Below are 20,520 nucleotides of genomic sequence, written 5' to 3'. Positions count from 1 at the left end.
GGATATCTAATTTTACCTCCAGATACATTTTCATCAATTGAAAATGCAAAATTGATAAATCTTTGTACACCCGCAATAAATTCTGAACAAATATGACCATCCCTATGACGACGATATATTCATGATCGATCGTCCATATTAATCTAATTAACATAATTAAAACCAACAAAATTTTAGAATATTATTTAATATATTTCTTAATCTATATTTAACACTTTATATAATAAATTATCAAAATAACTTCATTAATAACTTGCTCATAAGTTATAAAAGGGAAAGATATGAAAACTTGCAATAAAAGAAAAGATAACAACATTGGAGTACTGCATGAAGTTGAAATATAATTAAGTTGTTGGAATTATGTGAAAAGAGGAAAGATACTATGCTGTTTTGATTTTCCTATAGATTAGTAAAATTATGTAGGCAAAATAGCTAGCTAATTAATTAGGATACACCAAGCAACTGCTCTATTTATTATTTCCCACCACCATTTGTTTTCTTCAGCTTTAGTAATCTAGGCTCTTCTATTAAAAAAAATTGTTTGCATTGTCAAGTAATATTATAGAAATGAAGTTTTCATGCAAACATATGCCACAATTATTATTTTTAACCAACTATTAAATATTTATTTGATCGATAATTTATTACTTAAGATCATCGCATTAAACAAAGAAATACTTACAAACTAAAATAAGATTATATGTCTATCTAATCTATGGTTACTGAACTGCACAACACATAAAATAACTTCTCTTTCAAAGAAGAGTGGTATAAACAATAAAAACACCTTGGAGACAAATTACATTATTATTAGCAAACAAATGTCAAGATTCATTACCCATGCAATTTTTCTATAAACCAAGTTATCTTTCAAAATTGACAAACCTGGAGGACCCAACAAGCACAACCCAAAAACTTGGCAACTCCAAATGCAAATAAGTAATGTGATGTGAAGGGTTCAACAATCTGAAATTAGAAAAAAAAAAAAAAAAAGAGCAAGAATAGTAGTGTTAAGAAATTAAAAGAGTAAATTAATAGCATTACTTTAACTAGAAGGAAGATACATAGTAATAAATAAATAAATACTAGAAGTCAATATAAGATTGCAACCTTATATTTTAAATTTTTCTTTGATATGCTATAACAGGTATGAACTGCAAATCATGTTGTTTTGGGATTCAAAATCCAATAAGTTATAAATTAATATTTAATACCAATTAGAATTACTATTAAGTAAAATGATTACATATCTTTCCTTCCTTCTTACCTCTGCTATCATATACAGTTATTAATACATGGTGAAGTTTCAAAGACAATAATTGAGTATAGATTTATATGTAAACAATGTTCATTCCGCAAGCCTACAAATTGTCTTCATTGCATACAACTGTAATCAGAAAATTGAATTCCCAATTTCCTTTATTAGTTGAAACATGTAAATCACATTCTCTCTGCTTTGCTCTGTTTAACACTATTAAATAAGAACAATTTCTTTTATTTCAAATTGTAACCATGAAATTAATGATTGTAAGCATCAGTAAATTAAGTTGCACTCTCTCTGCCCTGTTTATAATATCATCAAGTACTGATCATCCAATATTTATTTTCCTATTAAACACAAAGCCCAGCCCCCCCTCTCTCTGTATATTTGTTTTCCATTACATCGATCGACCTCGCCCAGTTAATGAATTTAAAATGAAATACATTATTTATTTGTCATGTTTTAGATTTTTGTTAGCCGATAGAAATTTCAAAGATAAAGAACATTACATTAAGAATTAGAAACATTAGCATGTGATGATAGCCATATTTAACAAATAATTTGTAAAAGATCGAACAAAATTATTCTTCTCTTCCATAAAATTAGTTAATAAAATAATATATATTCTCTCTAAATTACAAATACAATCTCTCAAATATGAGTTTATATTTATACCTGTTATCTTAATTTGTTGCACCATATTTGTTCCTTGCAAGATGAAATCCGTGAGAGCACAGCATTAGAGAAGAAGTTAAGAAAGTGACACATGGGGTTATTGGAAAAGGATGCCTTGGGAGCACATATTCATGGAGAACAATTGAAAAAAGTGACAAAAGATGGGGGTTTTGAAAAATGAAGAAAGGGATAGATAGGGTTAGGGTTCTTTTGGAGAATTAAAGGTTTTTTCTCTTGAGATTGGTATTTCCTCGTGTGAGGTTTTTTTTTTTTTTGCAATTTACCAATTAATTATTAACACCTCATTGTTTTGTTTTTTTTTTTTATATAAAAGTCAAATTCTAATCTTTTCTTTTTATCAGCGACAGACTTTTTCATTGCAAATTTTGTATTACCATATTAGCAACGGAAAATTCGTTGTTGATTCTTAATATATTAATTTATTTTTTAGCAACCGATTTTACGTTGCTAAATCAATTGCTAATATTAAAAAATTAATATATATGTAATTTGTTATTAATCTGTTGCTAAATTTGCATATGAAATATTATGTTGTTAACATCCAATGCTAATAACCCTCTTTTTTAGCAGTGGCCCTAAATAATGTTGTAACTCCAATATATGGTTGGTTTACAAATTACAAGCAAAACAAAACTTTTCCTTAACTAGAGAGAATTACTTCTCTAAGTTCGGAAGGGTGCATATATTGGAGTCGTAAACCCCTAAGAGGAAGGAGGTGTCTAGCTTTTGCGAGGGAAACTGGAGCAATGAAATTTCCAGGCTTATAATTAATGATAGAACAAGGGCATGAAGAAATAAGAATGGAAGATTGGCACAGGTGACCAAGAGAGAAAGAGAAAGAGAAGGAAAGAGAGGGAGAGAGAATCTCTTAAATTCCTAAATTGCTGAAGTTGTACCAATTACTCAATTATGGTTTGATCTCTCAATTATAACAGAAAACAATATATATGCATAAAGTTTCTCATTCTTAGAATTCCAGCATATTCTTCCTAAGCCAAACATGGCACTAAGAACTAATTAAAATGCAAGCAAATGAAACGCACAACATCACTTAAACAAAACGCACAACATCATAGTCTTATTTTATTTATACCCATCATTTGAATCTAACGGCTATGTCAATGGTTGATTTCTCCTGTGCCCTTCTCATCTCAATTCTCTTTTCGCAATAGTTGCCCCTCATTTAAATCGACCTTGTCCTCAAGGTCAAATTATAGAAATCTCAAGGCTAATTCATCAGTAAATTTCCAATTGGCTTCTTTAAAAGTCAAACCCTTCCAATGGATGAGCATTTGAGTGGTTGCTTGGTAGTTTTTCTTGACCATTCGACAATCTAATATGGTTTGAGGGTGGAGAAGAGGTTCAAATGGCAAATCTAGCAGTGTAGCTTGCACATCCCTATTTCCAACCTTCTTTAATTAGGACACATGGAAAACAGGGTGGATGGTTGCAGATGAGGGTAAGTTTAGCTTATAGACCACGGTATCAATTCTTGCTAAAACTTCATGGGGACCATAATACTCTAAAGCTAATTTCCAAGATTGCCTATGGGCTAATGTTTTTTACTTGTATGGTTGTAATTTGATGTAGACTAGATCCCCTACTGCAAATGATCTCTCACTTCTATGCTTGTTAGCTAGTTGAATCATTTTATGTTGTGCAATTTGTAGATTCCTCTTAATAGTTTGTAACATTAGTTCCCTCTTTGATAAAAAAAAAAAAAAAAACCATCCACTGCCTCTACTTGTGAGTCCCTTGAAAAATATAAAATGTGTATAGGTGGAGGATAGCCATAAAAGATTTCATAAGGAACGGACTTTGTGGCAATATGGCAGTTGGTGTTGTACCACCACTCTACCAGTGGAAGCCACTTAACTCACTAAATTGGGGAGTCACTTGTCATGCAGCGTAAATAGTTCTCTAGTTACTTGTTTACCATCTCATTTTCCCATTAAACTGAGGATAATAGGCAGTCAAATAACAGAGTTTTACCCCTTGACAGGCAAACAAATCCTTCCAAAACAAACTCAGGAAAACAACATTTTTGTCACTAACAATTGTAGTTGGTAGGCTATGTAGCTGGTAGACATTGTCAAGGAAAACTCTAGCCATATCACTTGCAATGTAGGGATAAATAATTGTCATGAAATGTGCATACTTATTAAACTTGTCAACTACCACAAATATAACCTCCCTTCCTTTAAACTTAAACAGCCCTTCCACAAAATCCGTACTAATGTCAATAAATAAGGCTTTAGGTATGGGAAGTGGTTGTAGCAGCCCTAGGGTGAGCGTGTTTTACAATTTGTTTTATTGACAGATAGGGCATTCCCTAACATGTTGCTTGATGTGTCTCTACTACCCTTTCCAGTAAAACCAACTAGCCACCCTCTTAGTAGTAACAATAGTCCCTAAATGGCCTCCCAATGTTGAGTCATGATATAAGGCAGTAATCTTAATATATAGAGTTATATCATTGCCAACCACTGCCTTTCCCTTTCTATACAGTAATTGATTGATCCATAAATAATAGGAATGAGAAGCAAGATCTGTTCTTAACTCCTAAATGAGAGTTTGTATAACCACATCAGTTACCTAAGACCTTTTGATTTCTTCCATAAATATAGTAGAGATAGTAGAAACTACTAAGGTACTTAGCTCACCACAGAAATCTCTTGATAGTGAATCAACAACCACATTTTCCTTACCCTTCTTGAATTCAATTTCATAATCAAAACCAAGTTGTTTGACTAGTCACACATATTATGATGGACAAGTCACCTTCTGCTCCAATAAATATTTGAGACTAATATAATTAGTGTAGATTTTGAAATGTCTACCCTACAAATAATGCCTATATTTGGTTATAACATGAAGAATGGCTAGCATCTCTCTTTTCATAAATGGAGAGTGCCTGTTGTGTTGCCCTAAATGACTTGCTGCTGAATGCAATTAGGTGTCCTTCCTTTATTAAGGTTGCCCCCATTCCACCACTACTAGCATCTATTTCCACAATAAATTGTTTACCCAAATTTTGCAATGCCAACACTGGTGGATTAGTCATAACCCTCTTGAGGTGATTGAAGGTTGTAGTTGTTTCTGTTATCCACTTGTAAGAGTCCTTCTTAAGCAGATTTTTTAAGGGTTTGCAGATGGTACCTAGCCTCTTACAAATCTCCTCTAATAGCCATTGAGACCTAGGAATCCCCTCAACTATTTAATGTTGCTTGGTTTGGGTCAGTCCAATATTGCCTTGACTTTTAAAAGATCAGTTAACACCCTTACTGCAAAAATAACATGACCAAGGTATTTGACTTAATTACTACAGAAAACACATTTGTTGGCCTTGGCATATGCTTGTTAGCCTTCAACAACTCAAAATTCAATTTTTAGGTGTTCCAAGTGTTCTGTCATACTGTTGTTATAGATAAGGATGTCATCAAAGAACATAAGGATAAATTTTCTTAAATGGACCTGAATACCTCATTCATTAGACTTTAGAATGTTGTTGGGGTTTTAGTCAAGCCAAAAGGCATGACTAGGAATTCATAATGCCCATTATGAGTCTTGAATGTTGTCTTATGAACATCTTCAAAGGACATTCTTATCTGGTGATAACCAGATATGAGGTCAATCTTAGAAAAAATAGTGGCACCAACTAACTCCTCCAAAACTTCATCTATTATATAGATAGGGAATTTATCATTCACTGTAAGCTTGTTCAATGCTCTATAATTTATACATAGTCTTCATAACCCATTTTTCTTCTTTATTATGACCACTGGAGAAGTAAAAGAGCTATGATTGTGTTGGATGATCCCCAAATCCAACATTTTCTTGACCATCCTCTCAATAACATCTTTTTGTATGCTTAAGTGCCTATAAGGCATAGGTTGACTAGATTAGACCCTTCCTTCAGAGGTATATCGTGTTCATGGCTACGTGGTGATGGTAAGCCCCTAATTCCTCAAACACTTCTTGGTAACCCACCTTTAAAGTTTCAAATACAACATTTTCATTAGCATAAGATCAGTAGACATTAGTTGCACCTCTTAGCCCTAGTCCTCGATGAATTTTAAGCTGCATAAATTAATTTCAGAAACTAATCTAGTGTTGCTTAATAAGCCATTTAGTTGTTCAAATCTGACAACTTCCATTAATACTGAATCATCTTTCTTGAGAATCACTTTTTGATCTTACCATAGAAATGTCATTCACATCTCTTTATAATTGCCAATCATAGTTTTCAATCTAACCAGCCACAAAATTCCTTAAATCATATCATAATTTTTCAATTCCAGAATAAAAACATCAGTCACAAATTCTACTCCCTGCATTGACCATTGGAAGTTTTTGTATACTGAAATGCAAGTCATTATCCCACCATCAGTTACTTGCACAGTCAAGGGTTTAATATTGATGAGCTTACAATGCAACTTGTCAGCTACTTGGGTTCTAATGAAATTATGTGTGCTTCTAAAATCAACAAGGATAAACAATAGTTGTTTTCCAACCCTCCTAGTGACTCTAAGGGTATTTAGGCTGGTAACTCCTTCTAAAGCATTAAGAAATATATTGAATTGTGAGTGTCAATCTCAATTTCAGTCACACCTTCCTCTTTACTACCCTCTTCTTCCTCTTCAATAACACACAATGAATAAAGCTTCTTGTTCTTAAACTTGTGCTTGGCACAAACTTCTCATCACACCAAAAGTAAAGGCCCTTAGCTCTCCTTTCATTCAAGTCTTTATTCCCCATGGGTCTAGTAGTTCTTGTGGTATTAGTGGGGTTATAGATTGGGGTTGATAAAATGCTTGTATGAATTGGTTTAGTGATGTTATTAGGATGCGTTGGTAAGCATTTATCGTAGCTAGTTAATGGGTAGTTCTTGTTTTGGTAGGTATAGGTGGTTGAATGATAAATTTGTTTATTAGGATTTGAACTGTAATGTTTGTGGGTAAGGGTTTTATCATGTAACCTAGCTAATGTGTAAGCTTGTTTTAAAGATTTTGGTTCAAACATCTTAACCAAATTTTTAACCTCTACTTCCAGCCCTCAATGAAAAACACCAAGGTATTTTTTTCAGAAATCTCAGTCATATTCCAAAAGATATCAAAGTCCTTGATGTAGGTTTTTAAATCACTCTTTTATTTCAATTCAATAAGTTTCTCTAAAGGATTCCTCCCCCCCTTCAAAAATAAAAATCTACAACATATGGCCTTTATATACTCCTGCCAAGACACTACTTGTCCTTCCAAACTTCTCGTAAAATTTTGATGCCAATATAAAGTCATTCCATCCAAATAATAGGAGGTCAACTTAAGTTTCTCATAATCATCAATCCCTTCAACATCAAAGTATTGATTACATTTATAAATCCACTTATGAACATCTTCCCCTTCAAAAATAAGAAACTCACGTTTTGGTTTACGTAGTTTATAACAAGGAGGCGTACCTTCATTGGCCTAGTTGAACTTAGCAAAAAACTCTCATGCAACTGAGTATTGTGTTTCCTTAGGAATACTAAACTCACCAGTAGAAAGTTGAGTTTTTTACAATGTTGACTCCATAAGATAAGCAAGAGCATCAATAGCTTCTTTAAGCTCCATAAATCATATATTGGTATCAACCCTAGTATTATCAAGTTAGTGTTGAAGTTGGTCATATTTCTGGGTGTGCTATTGGTTGATAGCATCATCTACCTTCCTTGCATCTTAGGATCTAGTCTTAGGTGGCATTTTGAGAGTCTGAAGATGTTTGCTCTGATACCACTTGGAGAAATGAAATTTCTAAGCTTACAATTAATGATAGAATAACAACATAAAGAAATAAGAATGGAAGATTGGTGCAGGTGACACAGAGAGAAAGAGAGAGAGAGAGAGAGAGAGAGAGAGAGAATATCTGAAATTCCTAAAGTTGTACCAATTACTCAATTATGGCTTGATCTCTTTGTTACAACAAAAAACAATATATATGCAAAGAGTTTCTCATTCTTAGAACTCCAACACATTCTTCCTAAAAACTAATTAAAATGTAAGCAAATGAAACACACAACATCACTTAAACAAAACATAACATCATAGTCTTATTTTATTTATACACATCATTTGAATCTAATATCTATGTCAACGATCAATTTTTCTTATGCCCTTCTCTTCTCAATTCCCCTCTTACAACAAAAACAAGGTTTTTTTTTGTTAAAATATAGATCGCAAATGGTAATAGTACACCATATTGGACATTTTGCTCCTAAACAAAGAGTTGCTATATTTAGAAATTAGAAGTGTTTTAGCAGATTGCTGGTGTTCGTTGATAATTGTTTGTCACTTCTTGATTGATAGAGCAAGAGATCCTAATATGAAAACCGTGAAACATTTCCTCTAAAAAGTTAATCTTCATCGATTTCACCTCTTTTCGTGCCCTTAGTTATGCATAATCTTGCTGGAAAAATTTCCTGAAATTAATTCTCTGAAAATCTCAATCATTCAACTTTATAGAAACTATCGATGAGATTATTTTGATTTGGAAATTGTTTTCTGTAAAATTAGCATTGCTGAGTATATCATTGTGCTTCCACCTTCCACTAGTCCCAAATAGAGAGAAGAGGGAGGATTCACGGACCAAAACGATATATTTAGGTGTATTTTAGGGTTATGTTTACCAATTAAATGTGTAGCCCTGTCTTTTCTTCTTGTTAGGACAAAAATTAGCAATGAAGATCAATTTAGGTAATGTTAAGTAAAAATCTAACAATTGCATGGTGTTTATAGTTAAACTGACATTGTCCACACACTCATAAAATATTGTGGACATACTATGCATTTTTTAATAATTCATTTTGATCCTCGAAGTTTTATTTTGTGCAATTTAATCCTAATTAAAGGTCAATTGAGTCTGAATTCTTAGTCAATGGTGAAATTAAAAGGAAGGGGACCAAATGAAAAAGACGTCAAACACAGATGGCATTCCAGAGATTGCATGAAAAATACACTTAGGTTCTCGATCTTTAAAAATAATGCAATGCATACAATTTAGGTCCCCTTGAATTTTAAAAAATGAATTTTAATACACAAGTTAATTTGTATTATTTTTTACCTTGGTTAGAGAGAGGAGAGAGGGGGGGTTGTTGGATTCCAGCTATGAGATAAAAAGTTGTTGTTAACTCTATTTCTGGCCACCTTAATAGGTTTTCTTGGTGTCCACGAGTTCTATGAGATGAAAGGAGCTTCATGAAGATTGTTTAAAGCCTCAATGTTGCATGAAAACCAGATATAAGTCGGGAAATCCAAAACTAAATCAGTTTGATTTTGGCTTTTTGGATCATTTTTTAGGTATTTAGAGTTGTTGAGATGATTTGTGAGTGTTATAAGGGTGTTGGTAAGGTATTTTTGGGTTGAAATAGCTTGAAAATAGGGGGGTTTTGCCAAAACAATAGTTGCTAGATTTTTTACCTATCACTGTAGTGCCCGAAATATGGGCTTGCAGACGAGACGTCATATGCCTTGGTGAGCAATGTGTCACCTGTTTATTTTTTTTCAAAAAAAAATAAGGATGGACAACATATCATACTCCTCTTTAAAAAAATTTAAAAAGTAAAAATAAACTCAGGCCCATCAGTGCTCTCGGGCTCTTCATTTATGTGGCCCAGACACGCTGGGTCACAGGCCCGCGAGTCTAGACTCTTTTTAGCCCTCTTTTCTAGGTTGAATATAAATTTAAGGGGAAAAAATATTGAATCCAATTGAGTTTATAGCACAGGTTATAAGTTTGATGAGTTAAGTCACAACAACTAAACTATTGTTTTTTTTACTTATATTGTTTTTTTATATATCTTTTTTAAAATAATTTTAAAGTTTATGTTTCAATTAATATCCTTTTTCTGTTATTTATTTTTCTTATTTAACCATTTTTTAATAGAAATTGTTTTTTCATGGTGTTGTGCGAATTTAATTTTTGAAAAAAATATTATGATTCATCTATATTTTTTTGTTATCTTTTGTATACAAGATTTGAAAATAAAAAATGTTTATTTTCAAAAAATATTTTTGATATGTGTAGTCTTGCATAATATTGTTTTCACTTTTATTTTATTTAATCAATTTATTATGTGTGTCTATTTTTAATATCGTTTGATTGAATAAAAAACTAATTTTAATAAATAAAATTAGTAAATATAACCGGATAAATATTATATCATGCAAGATTAAATATTTTTATTTATATCTGTTTTTTGATTTTTTCAGTTTTAGTTTAGTTATCATTAATATATATTTTTTATTTTTAATCACTAATTTTAATATAGTAATAGTTCTTGGTTTTTTAATTACATGTATACAATATATTTTTAATTTACATTTAATATTTTTTATATATATAAAAATACATCAAAAAACCTTACCTATACAATTACTTTATAAAAAAAAATATCACGTCCGTGGCGAAGCATGGGTAAAAAAAAGTAGTGAGGCCCAAATTCAGCCAATCATCAACGTGTCCAACTATGATTGGCTGTTGGAAGCTTAGAATCAGACCGACCTGATTGCATTATTTCCTTTGTTACTCTAGTTATGAACTTATGAGAACAAAGTACTTTCACCTGAAAAACCGTGCTCCTTGCCCTAACAGCGTACAGACCCAAGTCAAGAACCTAAAAAAAACTTTTTTTTTCTGATCTAAAATATCTATTTTCTCTCACCTTAGATTTAACAAATCTAGCATAGATTCCAGCTAAATTCCCCTGCAATATTTAGATCCAAACACCAAAGATCTGCAATTCCACTGTACAAAACATGTCGACTGCAACACACTGAAACACAACTTTTTCAAGCTTCTTCAATGGCAAATACTCACCAAGGCAAGCTGTTCCTTTTCCTTTATTTGCTTTCCATTTCCTGTTCTCCATCTAGAATTTTGGCAGACTCTAGCTCAGTCTCAACCCAACAAGAGCTGGAGCATGATATCAATCATGCTCGTTATCAAGAACAAGAGTCTGACACTAGAATTAAGCTTAATCAGCAAGAAGTTTTGTTACATAAACTTGAACAACTAGTGAGGAACCTTAGTGAAATAGTTGCTAGATTAGAGCCTAAATTATCTGAGTTACCAAAAGTAGCATCTATTGGTAGGGAACAGAATCAAGAGGCAGAAAGGATTGATCAGGGAAAATTTGATGGTAAGAGATTGGTTCAAAAAGTTGAACAAGAGGGATTCGAGGTTAAGACCACTAGAGATGGAGAGAGGGTGAGGACTGGTTCAGTTACCAAGTACAGTCCATTGTGGTCAGAGAGGTTTCAATTTGTGTCTGCTGTGAAACTAGATTCTGATGCAACGTGCATTCATGTTTTGCCATTTAGAGATTACGAGGGGCTTAGTAAGTATGTTGCTGTTGGTGATGATCGAGGGAGGGTTTATGTGTTTTTGAGGAATGGGGATGTAGCGGTTGAATTCTACACAATGTCCTCTTCACCAATTACAACAATGGTTTCATATTTATCGGCTTTTAAGAATCAGAGTACTGTGGTAACAGGGCATCAGAATGGTGCAATTTTGATGCATAAACTTCACTATGTGTCGAATGGAGAAGAGTGGAGTACACTTTCTATGGAAAATGTGGGTAAGTTTGCGTTCCATGAGGATTGGGATCAACGTTCGCCTATAAGTATCTTGGAAGTGCATCATGTTGGCAGATCAAGGTATATCTTGTCATTAGATGTTAGAGGGATGATTAGGGTTTTTAGGGAAAATGGGACGGTTCATGGCTCTGCCATGCCAACAAGTAGACCACTTGCATTCTTGAAGCAAAGGCTTTTGTTTTTGACAGAAAGTGGTGCAGGGTCATTGGATTTGAGGAGCATGAAAGTCAGAGAATCTGAATGTGAAGGTTTGGACCATTCTGTTGCTCGGTATTATGTTTTTGATGCTACCGAACGGTCTAAAGCATATGGGTTTACATCAGAAGGGGAATTGATTCAAGTATTGTTGTTGGGGGATATAATGAACTTTAAATGCAGGGTCAGATCCAAGAGAAAATTCGACATGGAGGAACCCCTTGCTTTACAATCCATCAAGGGCTACTTGTTTGTTGTTAATGAAGAGAAGGTCTTCGTGTACAATGTTTCATCTCAGCATTATGTTAGGGTTGGGGGACCTCGCCTTCTCTTCTCTGCTGGTCTGGATGAGATCAAATCGTCATTTTTGAACTATCAGTTGACAAATGCTCCCATTGAGAGAAGAAGAGTGATGCCATTAATTGCCAGCGACCGTGAAAAAATCGTTGTTCTTGGCCTCGGGAGTGGGTATGTGGGAATGTATCGCTCTAACCTTCCAATATTTAAAGGAGAATTCAACACAATGCTATGGACAAGTCCTGTGCTGCTCTTCGTACTCTTTCTCTTTGGAGCATGGCAATTCTTTGCCAAGAAGAAGGAAGCGCTTACGTCGTGGGGGCCTGACGATCCTTTTAGCTCCGCATCTGCTACAATTGGAGCTCCAGTAGGGTCATCGGCCTCCGCAGACAGGTCATATGTAGATTCATCTTCAAGAAGTACTGATATGATGGAATTAAGGGCTGGGGGATTGATAGGTCCAACAAGGAGGTATCCTTCTCCCTCGCGATATCCTGGGGGAGCAACCAGTTCCTTCAGGCCAGGTTCTGCAGATGCCAACACTAGACCTTCCTCTATTGATCCGAATTACAGAGCATCATCGGAGCTAACATTCAGGGGTCCAGCTCTGGAATCCACAGGTTTCCCTATAAGAAGGGAGAATCTGTTTGTAAACAATCAAGTTGTGGATGATGTCAATTGAGTTGCAAGATAAATTCCTGTAACTTCCAATTTCTCTGGTGTTGGTATTCTTTTTAGATTTTGTCCTTGAACTGTTCATCTGACATTACAGAGGCCTTTTGAGCTTTCAGTGTCGTCAGTTAGTCTGAAGAAGGTTAATAATGGAAAGAGTTCTTATCCCCGTTTCATTCACTATCTTTCCCAGATTTACTTTTGAGAAAAGTCTCCTTCTCACGATCGTACAAGTCATGCATGCGCGCCTAAATTAATAAATTCAATAATTCTTTTCACGTTCAATTTTTCTAAGATATACAATTTAAATAAAAATATGAATTAAAAAACTTAATAAAAATTATTTGAGAGCAAGAATGAGACTAATTATGTAGCTGGAGTGTTTTTTTTTTTTAGATTTTCTCTTTTAAATATAAAACTAAATGAAAAAATAACATATTTTTTTTAAATACAAACGAGTTAACTCTGAAAAAAAATAAAATGACCATTAAGTTCTATTATATTTTTTTTTAATATCAATAAGTTCATTTTTATAATTGATCTTGTGAAAAAAAAAATCATATTTATAACATCTATATTACCTTATGTTATATTAAAAAAATATATCATTCAATTAATTTCTATTTTCTTTTTTTTTTCTAGTTTACTTCAAATATTATAATTTTATTTAAAAATATTTAGCTTCTTTACATGTAAAATAATTTATTTTTATAATTGTCTTTCTTATATTTTGTAGATTAACCTGGGTTAAATCAAACTATTTAATCCGTGATTTAAATTATAAACTTCATCAAGTTTAATAAAAAAAAATTAATTTATTTATTATTTAATTAAATAAAAAACAACAAATTAAATTATTAAGGGGAAATAAATTTTCTCAATTTAAACTTTATTTTCTTGTTAATGAATCTCTTTATATTCTTTTTTATATAGTAAATATTATTTTTAAATAAAAACTCATCATGATCTTAACAAGAAATTAAAAAAAATATATATTAAAATAATATCTCAACATTTTTATATGTTATAAGAAAAAAAATTAATATGATTAAATATAAAAAATCCATAAAAGAATTCATAAGCAATTTTTTAGTTTTTTATTTTCTAAATATAGCCTTCATGTCATTCATTTTTTATTAATAAAAAACAAATATCTCATTATTTATTTGTCTAGATTTTAACCACCAAAGATTTGACCTGAAAATCAAGGTAGGGTTTTCAAACTTAAAATAACATTTTTAATTTATTTTCATCAGAAACACATAATAAACACCATAGCAACTCCATAGAAAAGAAATCCAAACAAATCAGCAAATCTAATTCTATGTCAACACAGTACAGCAGGTTAAAATTAAAAAAAAAATCAATAATCTGAGTAGAAAAATCTTAAAAGACCAAAAAAAAGTGAAGTCACTGTGGCGCAATGTTTTGAGTGGGGGTGAAGCAGAGACAGGTATACCTCTGGCAAGAAAAGGTACGATGGGAAAAAATAAATTAACATTAACAATAAATGACCAAATTGCTGTAAGTTGTGCTGCTCAATGAATATTGATTATTGACACGATAAACAAGCAGATAAAACTTCCAAAGTATTTTAGCTTCACAAAAATAATGAGAAACCCATGGGAAATTAGCTTTTCTGCTTTTGAGCACATATAAGCTAAGCAATCCATCTTAATCTTGTAACTGGCCATATAAAAAAAAAAAGCAGATCAGACAGGAATAGACAAGCCCTTCTTTGCCATGCTATCGAGGACATCATTCAGTGCTTGACACAATCCAACAATCTGCAAAATATGCAGCAAGCAAGGTATAAGAGCTGCTTCAGAGGGCAATACCAAGTGCATGAAACAAATTGAAAAGCAATCTAGCACTGGTTAAATTCCCATGAAATTTGTAATCATGGCTAGGAATCACCTGTTGATCCCATTGTTGCAGCTCTACAGTGTCATCTTCAAAATGTATGACTGCTTCCACCTGGTGTAGGCAGGTATATTGGATTCAGCAGAGCAAACTTGAATTTGCTAGGAAACAGATATCCAGAAAGAAACATATCGACAGCAAGCCCAAGGCTCCAAAAAGCAAATAAGGTCAACCCCGAGACTAAGTTTAAATTTGAGGTGATGTTAACAATGCAGTTCCAGAAGACCATAAAAAAAGTGCTAAGTAGACAAGTGTCTAACTTAAATGTTGCAACACAAGTTGCCACTAGCAGAGAAAAAGTATGAAATGAATGGGCAAGTCACAATGAAAGCTCAACTATACCGTAATAGGACAAAAATGTTCCCAAGTCCATTGTGGCCCTCAAAATTAAATCTAGTCTGAATATCAAATTCATTATGATGCAATCCAATGAAATCCTTGATAATTGCAAAAGTCTGAAATTTAGAGAGCCAGGATCAGAATTTCATGGTTCATACCTGGTCGATCGATCCCCTCATTCTATCCTCGTAAATCATTCTCGATGCTATCTTCTCTGCCTGAAAAGCAAAAAACAAAAAAAGAATTTAGTTCTCACACAAATATACTGTGAAAGCATATACTGAGGAAAAAACAAGAGCAAAATAAAAAGAGAGAGCCAACACCAGCAGGGACTCAATATTCAAAGCAAGACTCAAAGAAGCAGGTTTCATAAAGCATTGCAGATAAAGAAAAGTAGAACAAGATTAAATAGGCACACTATGCATACTCTTATCATCTGAGACACATCAGACAACGGATGGAGCTAAGCAAATGGAAAACCCATGAAAATGCATACGAAGACTGAATTCCCCATCAGCTTTCAAAACATAACATCAAAGGGGGAGAAGGTGGAAATATTTAAAGAAAACACAGCACACAACTTGATCAGTAGATCTAACTGCATGACAAGATACCTGCACAACTGATTTGATCAGTATACTAAAACATTGATAGAACTCACACTTTAAGAATAAGGGGTAGAACATCAATTACATGAGAACCTTGGCAAATCATGACAAACTGACCTTGTGTGGAGGAATTCCCAGCAAGGTGCCCAACTCTTCAAAGCTACAGAAAAATAAAGTGGAAAACCAAAAAAAAAAAAAATTAGTACAGAAATTACGAGGAACCTGAAGGAAAAGGTAATCCAAGACAATTGCATCTCCAACCTTATATTTGTGTAAAGTTTGCTAGCACTCAAAAGATTGTGCTCAATCATAGCACGATCCAGTACAGTGAAATTGTCTGGTAAAAGTGCTTTCTGTTGAGAAAGCAAAAGGGCACCAATTATAGATCATAACATCAAGTGAATGTGGCATCAATAACAGTTGAAAAGACATTTATAACCTGATGTGCTTTGAGTTCCTCAGAAAATGCATCAATTTCTGGTTTTCTCAAAATTCTCTCTAAATACACCTGGTAAATTCATACAAGGTTTCTGCTAATAAAACTTGAGAGGCATTGAGTGTGAAAAATAGTAAAATTGAAAACAGATACAATGGTGCAGTATGCTGCATGAGTGTGTGTGCGTGTGTGAGAGAGAAAGCACCTTTTGTAATATAGGATAAATTTTTAACTTCGAGCATCGTTCGTCCTGGACCATGTCCATACATCAGTATATCTTCCAGAAGTATAATGCAAATCAATTTCTTTTGAGCATACGCTAAGATTGTTTACCTTGTACAAAGTAGCAAGAACACGTGAACGTTGAGGACCAGCAGCAGCCAAGATAGTACATGTCACAGCAGCAGATAGAGCTTGCTCCAATGCTTCCTCATCAATGGTTCTATGATGAACACAACAGAAGAATGTTAACAACTGTGTATCAGTGCGGTGCCTCAACACACCAACAATTTGTAAATGGGAACTGGAGAGTAGAAGGGCACCATTTTTGTTACAGATGATAAATTTTACACCTGAAAAGTTTGTCACCTGGACAATTCTTGTTGAAGATGAAATTTTATATTTTAAAAGTTGAAGACAATGACAAGAACCATAAAAAACAAACTGATATATTCAAATATGAAATATATTTCAAGCAGTATACTTTCACATGGGGTTGGATAATTCACAGCATAAAATGCCAGGTACAACATTAATTACAGGTCAATAGTCTTCTGAATTAAGTTTCCATACCCAAAATTTATTCAAAGGTAGTTCAGAGAAAATCAAAGCCAATGTGGCATCAAATTTATCCCATTCAATGCTGTTCTATGGGCAAGCACAAGTAGTGCAGAGACAGGAATAGATTCAATGCTTGAATAACATTCTATGAGTCAACAAAACTAGAAAAACAGAGTTGGCTACATTCTTAAGATTCCACAGAGAATCAAAGTAAAAACTAAATGTACCAAACATTCACAATAAATAAAACCTAGTTTTACATACTCATCTTCTATTTGTCTCTTCTCAATTTGAGATATGTCATAGTAACGTAGTGCTGCTTCCAAAAACTTCCTCTTTAAATCCAAAATTCTTGCATAACACACCTGACAACAAGAAATAAGAAGCAAACAATTTAACAAAACAATAAAATTTTCAGCCTTGTATTAAATTACCCTCAGAAACAATAGAACGATCTGAACCTTGTATTGCAAGTTCAACACTTCATGCTGGCTGTTGCTAACCAAAAAAGATGCTTTATTGATGAAAGCTTCTGCATTAACTGCATCATCATCCTGCAAATATAAACAGAAGGAAACATCAATAGCAATTTCAAACTGTTTTATGGCACCTATAAGAGAGATAATTCCCTCAACCTAGCATTGAGCTAAAGTCAGATTTTGGAACTTGAACACTCAGTTTCATCTAGCTCTGGATAAATCTTAAAATCAAAAGAGAAAAAAAAAATCACTTCTCACTCTAATTTTAGAAGAAACTCAAGTGCACATGCAGATAAAAGCAGGTATACCCCAACCCAGAATAATGGCAAGTACAACGCAAAAGTGATCCATCTTGCTGTTTATAACTCTAATAAAGCATCCAGGCCAACAAAAGGTGATAGATGAATGTGTTCATTTTCATCTAAATATCCTACAATCTTGCTTGACAAATGCCTTCGCTTTTAAAAAAAGTACATAAAAGCAAACAATATACCCAGAACCCAGTGAAAAAATGTTGTTTATTAATGAGTTCATCACATATCCTATGCATGCATAAGAAAGTCAAATACCTCGAGATATAAGCGAGCGATTTGGACACACTTTGATAATCTGAATGAATCATCAATAACCCTGATGGAAAAATTATAAACATATACAGATTGTCAGATAGTGGCATTTTAATAACCAGCAGAAATACAACTCCTATGGTTAAATATAAGGAATCTTACTCTCAGACCTCATTCCAGAGTCTAGATCAATGCCACTGAGCATCTGAGCTGCCTTTGACCATTGTTGTTCTGACTCGTATAGTTCAGCAAGTTTCTCTCTAATTATTAACACCTGTGAGTCATACAATTAATCAATTTCATATCATTGAGAAATGGTTTTTATCAAACTCTCATTTTGTAGCTGCAGTGCAGCTCCTTATTTATGTGGAAGCTATAAATGTTTTAATTTTTTTTTGCTGTGACGTTCCTGCAGGCTTATCACCGGCAGTCTCCTCAGGGTCACAAACTCAGCGGTGGCAACAAAACACATGGGTTGCGCTTGTTGCAAGACTTATGCAAAAAAAGTAATAAGAAAATTATGCGATCAATCCATCTTGCTTTCAAGCAATAAAAAACCAATATGAATGAAGCACGTTCTCATAACAACAGCCAAATCTAACCATTGCGGTGTAGAAAGATAAGATTTGAACATAATGATTTATCCACGCACAATGCACACAACTAGCTTACCAAACTCGAATACGCCTGATTTTAATTGAATTAACTAGTTAAAAAAAGTGCTATCAGTAATAATAAGCATTAAGAAACCAGACAGTTCAAAAAGGAAAAACAATGAAACCGTAGCATAAAAATCCAAAATTCCAGAGCACAGCAACGTTGCATAAAAAGAAATCAACTTCACAAAACAATTCAACGATGTAAAAACGAACCTGTTCTTCGAAAGAAACAACCCGAGGCTGAATCTGAGCAAGTGTATAATGGGCAATCTCCTTTTGCGTCTCCGGCTCCAACCTCCCTAACTCATGAGCAAAAGTCTGCAATAGCTGCCTCGACACTACCAACGGTACGTCGTCTGACAACACTACAGGTCGTTTTTCAACCATTAGGAAAAAAAACAGAAAAAAAAACCCATAAATTTAAAGAAAACAAAAGTGAACAAAAACATACTGTGATCGATGAATTTCTTGGCTTGAACAATGTCGTTAGAAGAAATAACAGAGCTGAGAATGTGTTTGTACTGTTCGATCTTTTGCCTCTGATCAGTAATAGTCGAGGCACTGGCGAAGACAATCTCCATGGCTGTCTCTTAATTTTGTTTTCAGTTTTGTTGAAACCCTACGCCCTAATTATTCTTTTTTGGGTTTATCGCCGGCTCCTCCGCTGTACTGTCACGGTTTGTGAGTGTGCAGTAGTAGGAGTCCGGTGTTTTTACATTTTATAGGAGACGGATACTTGTCTGTAGCGTTGTTTTTGCAACAAGTTAAGACTCGGCACGTTATAACTGCTCGATGGCATTTTCATCAATTTCAATTTGACGCGCTGAGGAATTGATACTTAAAATATATTTTTTATTGAAATATATTAAAATAATAATTTTTTATTTTTTATATTTTTTTTATATTATTATATCAAAACAATTTAAAAATGTATTAAAATTTTAATTAAAATAAAAAATAAAAAATATATTTTTTTTTTATAAAAAAAACACAATTTCACACAAACAGCATCAACTCCTACAAATTTATTATGGTAAAATTATAGTAAGGTAACGCCTTTTTTGTTCACCAAATCACAGTAATTGGTCCTTTTACTTTTTTCTCTTCTCTTTTTTTTTTTTTTTTGAGGTTTATCAAATTCTAACCATGAAATTGTTGTAAAAAAATAACTTCAAGTAAATATTATTTAATGTATTTTACATTCATCAATAATATAAATTGTAATTTTTCAAAACATAAGTATAAGAATAACTAAACTATAAGATACTTAGAGTAATTTTTTATTTTTTTAAATTCAAACTTTGAAATTAATATTTGAAGAATTTAAATCTTTTAATACATCAAACATAATATAGAAAATGTTGGAATTTATTTTAATAAAACATGGTTAATAGACATATTTAAGGTCAAGTTTAAAATGAGTTCCACTAACTTTTAGTTTAAAAATTTGCTGAAAATTATTTTCTTACATAAGTTTTCTAACATAGAACATTAAAATGATTAAAATAAATTATTGATGAATGAGACATTGATTTTAAAAGTTCTTTGTTGTCATGTTTGTTATGAAACTCAAAACTTTCTATTTCACTTTTTTTTAAAAAAAAAAAATTGTTTATTTAGGAGGAAGTTGAAAGGTCATAAATAAACCTAAACAAAATGATGTGAGTTTAACCCCTAACACACACTTGACTTGAGCACGAGTCCTGTGTTTAAAATGGTTTGTTTTTTTGCTAACTTAGTTTTTTCTTGAACTTGGATTTATTATAAATTAATTCTTTAGCTCATAAATAATTACTTTTTGACATTCTTTTTTTTTTTATCTAGTCCAACTCATGAATCTGATAAGTTTTCTTCTATAAGAATTTCTTCAAACCTGATCATTTTTTTCAACTCCAAAACATCATATTTAAAGCCAAAATGTTTATTTATAATTTTATGACATGTAATCAAAGATGATAATGGTCAAAATTAATTATT

General features: G+C 32.8%; 2 protein-coding genes across 3 annotated transcripts; one reads left to right on the top strand and one right to left on the bottom strand.

Annotated features, from left to right (window-relative positions):
- The first annotated feature begins 10,544 nt into the window (after positions 1 to 10,544).
- LOC7469394 (uncharacterized membrane protein At1g75140) lies at positions 10,545 to 12,933 on the top strand. The gene has a single exon (XM_024585708.2). It carries the CDS (start codon positions 10,793 to 10,795, stop codon positions 12,761 to 12,763), a length of 1,971 nt encoding a protein of 656 aa, XP_024441476.1. The 5' UTR covers positions 10,545 to 10,792; the 3' UTR covers positions 12,764 to 12,933.
- A 1,339-nt stretch (positions 12,934 to 14,272) lies between these two features.
- Positions 14,273 to 19,315, bottom strand: LOC7463397 (COP9 signalosome complex subunit 4). Of its 2 annotated transcripts, none has more exons than XM_002320549.4 (14): positions 18,995 to 19,312; positions 18,757 to 18,908; positions 18,055 to 18,158; positions 17,888 to 17,948; positions 17,301 to 17,393; positions 17,104 to 17,204; positions 16,393 to 16,501; positions 16,265 to 16,309; positions 16,063 to 16,131; positions 15,885 to 15,976; positions 15,741 to 15,783; positions 15,174 to 15,233; positions 14,671 to 14,730; positions 14,273 to 14,540 (listed from the first exon to the last, which is right to left on the bottom strand). In XM_002320549.4, the coding sequence occupies exons 1-14, from the start codon at positions 19,122 to 19,124 to the stop codon at positions 14,466 to 14,468; spliced, it is 1,194 nt and encodes a 397-aa protein (XP_002320585.1). In that variant the 5' UTR covers positions 19,125 to 19,312; the 3' UTR covers positions 14,273 to 14,465. The 2 variants fall into 2 exon arrangements, 1 of the variants encoding a protein (XP_002320585.1); XR_002977583.2 differs by lacking the exon at positions 14,273 to 14,540 and adding an exon at positions 15,443 to 15,629 and having other exon boundaries at positions 18,995 to 19,315.
- Positions 19,316 to 20,520: the final 1,205 nt, after the last annotated feature.

This window comes from Populus trichocarpa, chromosome 14, assembly GCF_000002775.5.
Source record: "Populus trichocarpa isolate Nisqually-1 chromosome 14, P.trichocarpa_v4.1, whole genome shotgun sequence".
In the NCBI taxonomy this organism is placed as follows: Eukaryota; Viridiplantae; Streptophyta; class Magnoliopsida; order Malpighiales; family Salicaceae; genus Populus; species Populus trichocarpa.
The sequence above is the reverse complement of the archived record's forward strand: the minus strand, read 5'-3'. Positions and strand labels throughout refer to the sequence as shown.

Bases quoted from the DNA above. Each gene is read 5' to 3' on its own strand.
- LOC7469394 (XM_024585708.2), top strand. From the start codon at position 10,793: ATGGCAAATACTCACCAAGGCAAGCTGTTCCTTTTCCTTTATTTGCTT.
- LOC7463397 (XM_002320549.4), bottom strand. From the start codon at position 19,124: ATGGAGATTGTCTTCGCCAGTGCCTCGACTATTACTGATCAGAGGCAA. The intron at 16,310-16,392 runs GTAAACAATCTT...GACATGGTCCAG, and splicing joins TTCTTGCTACTTTGTACAAG to GACGAACGATGCTCGAAGTT. The intron at 15,234-15,740 runs GTCAGTTTGTCA...TTTGCTTTTCAG, and splicing joins TGGGAATTCCTCCACACAAG to GCAGAGAAGATAGCATCGAG.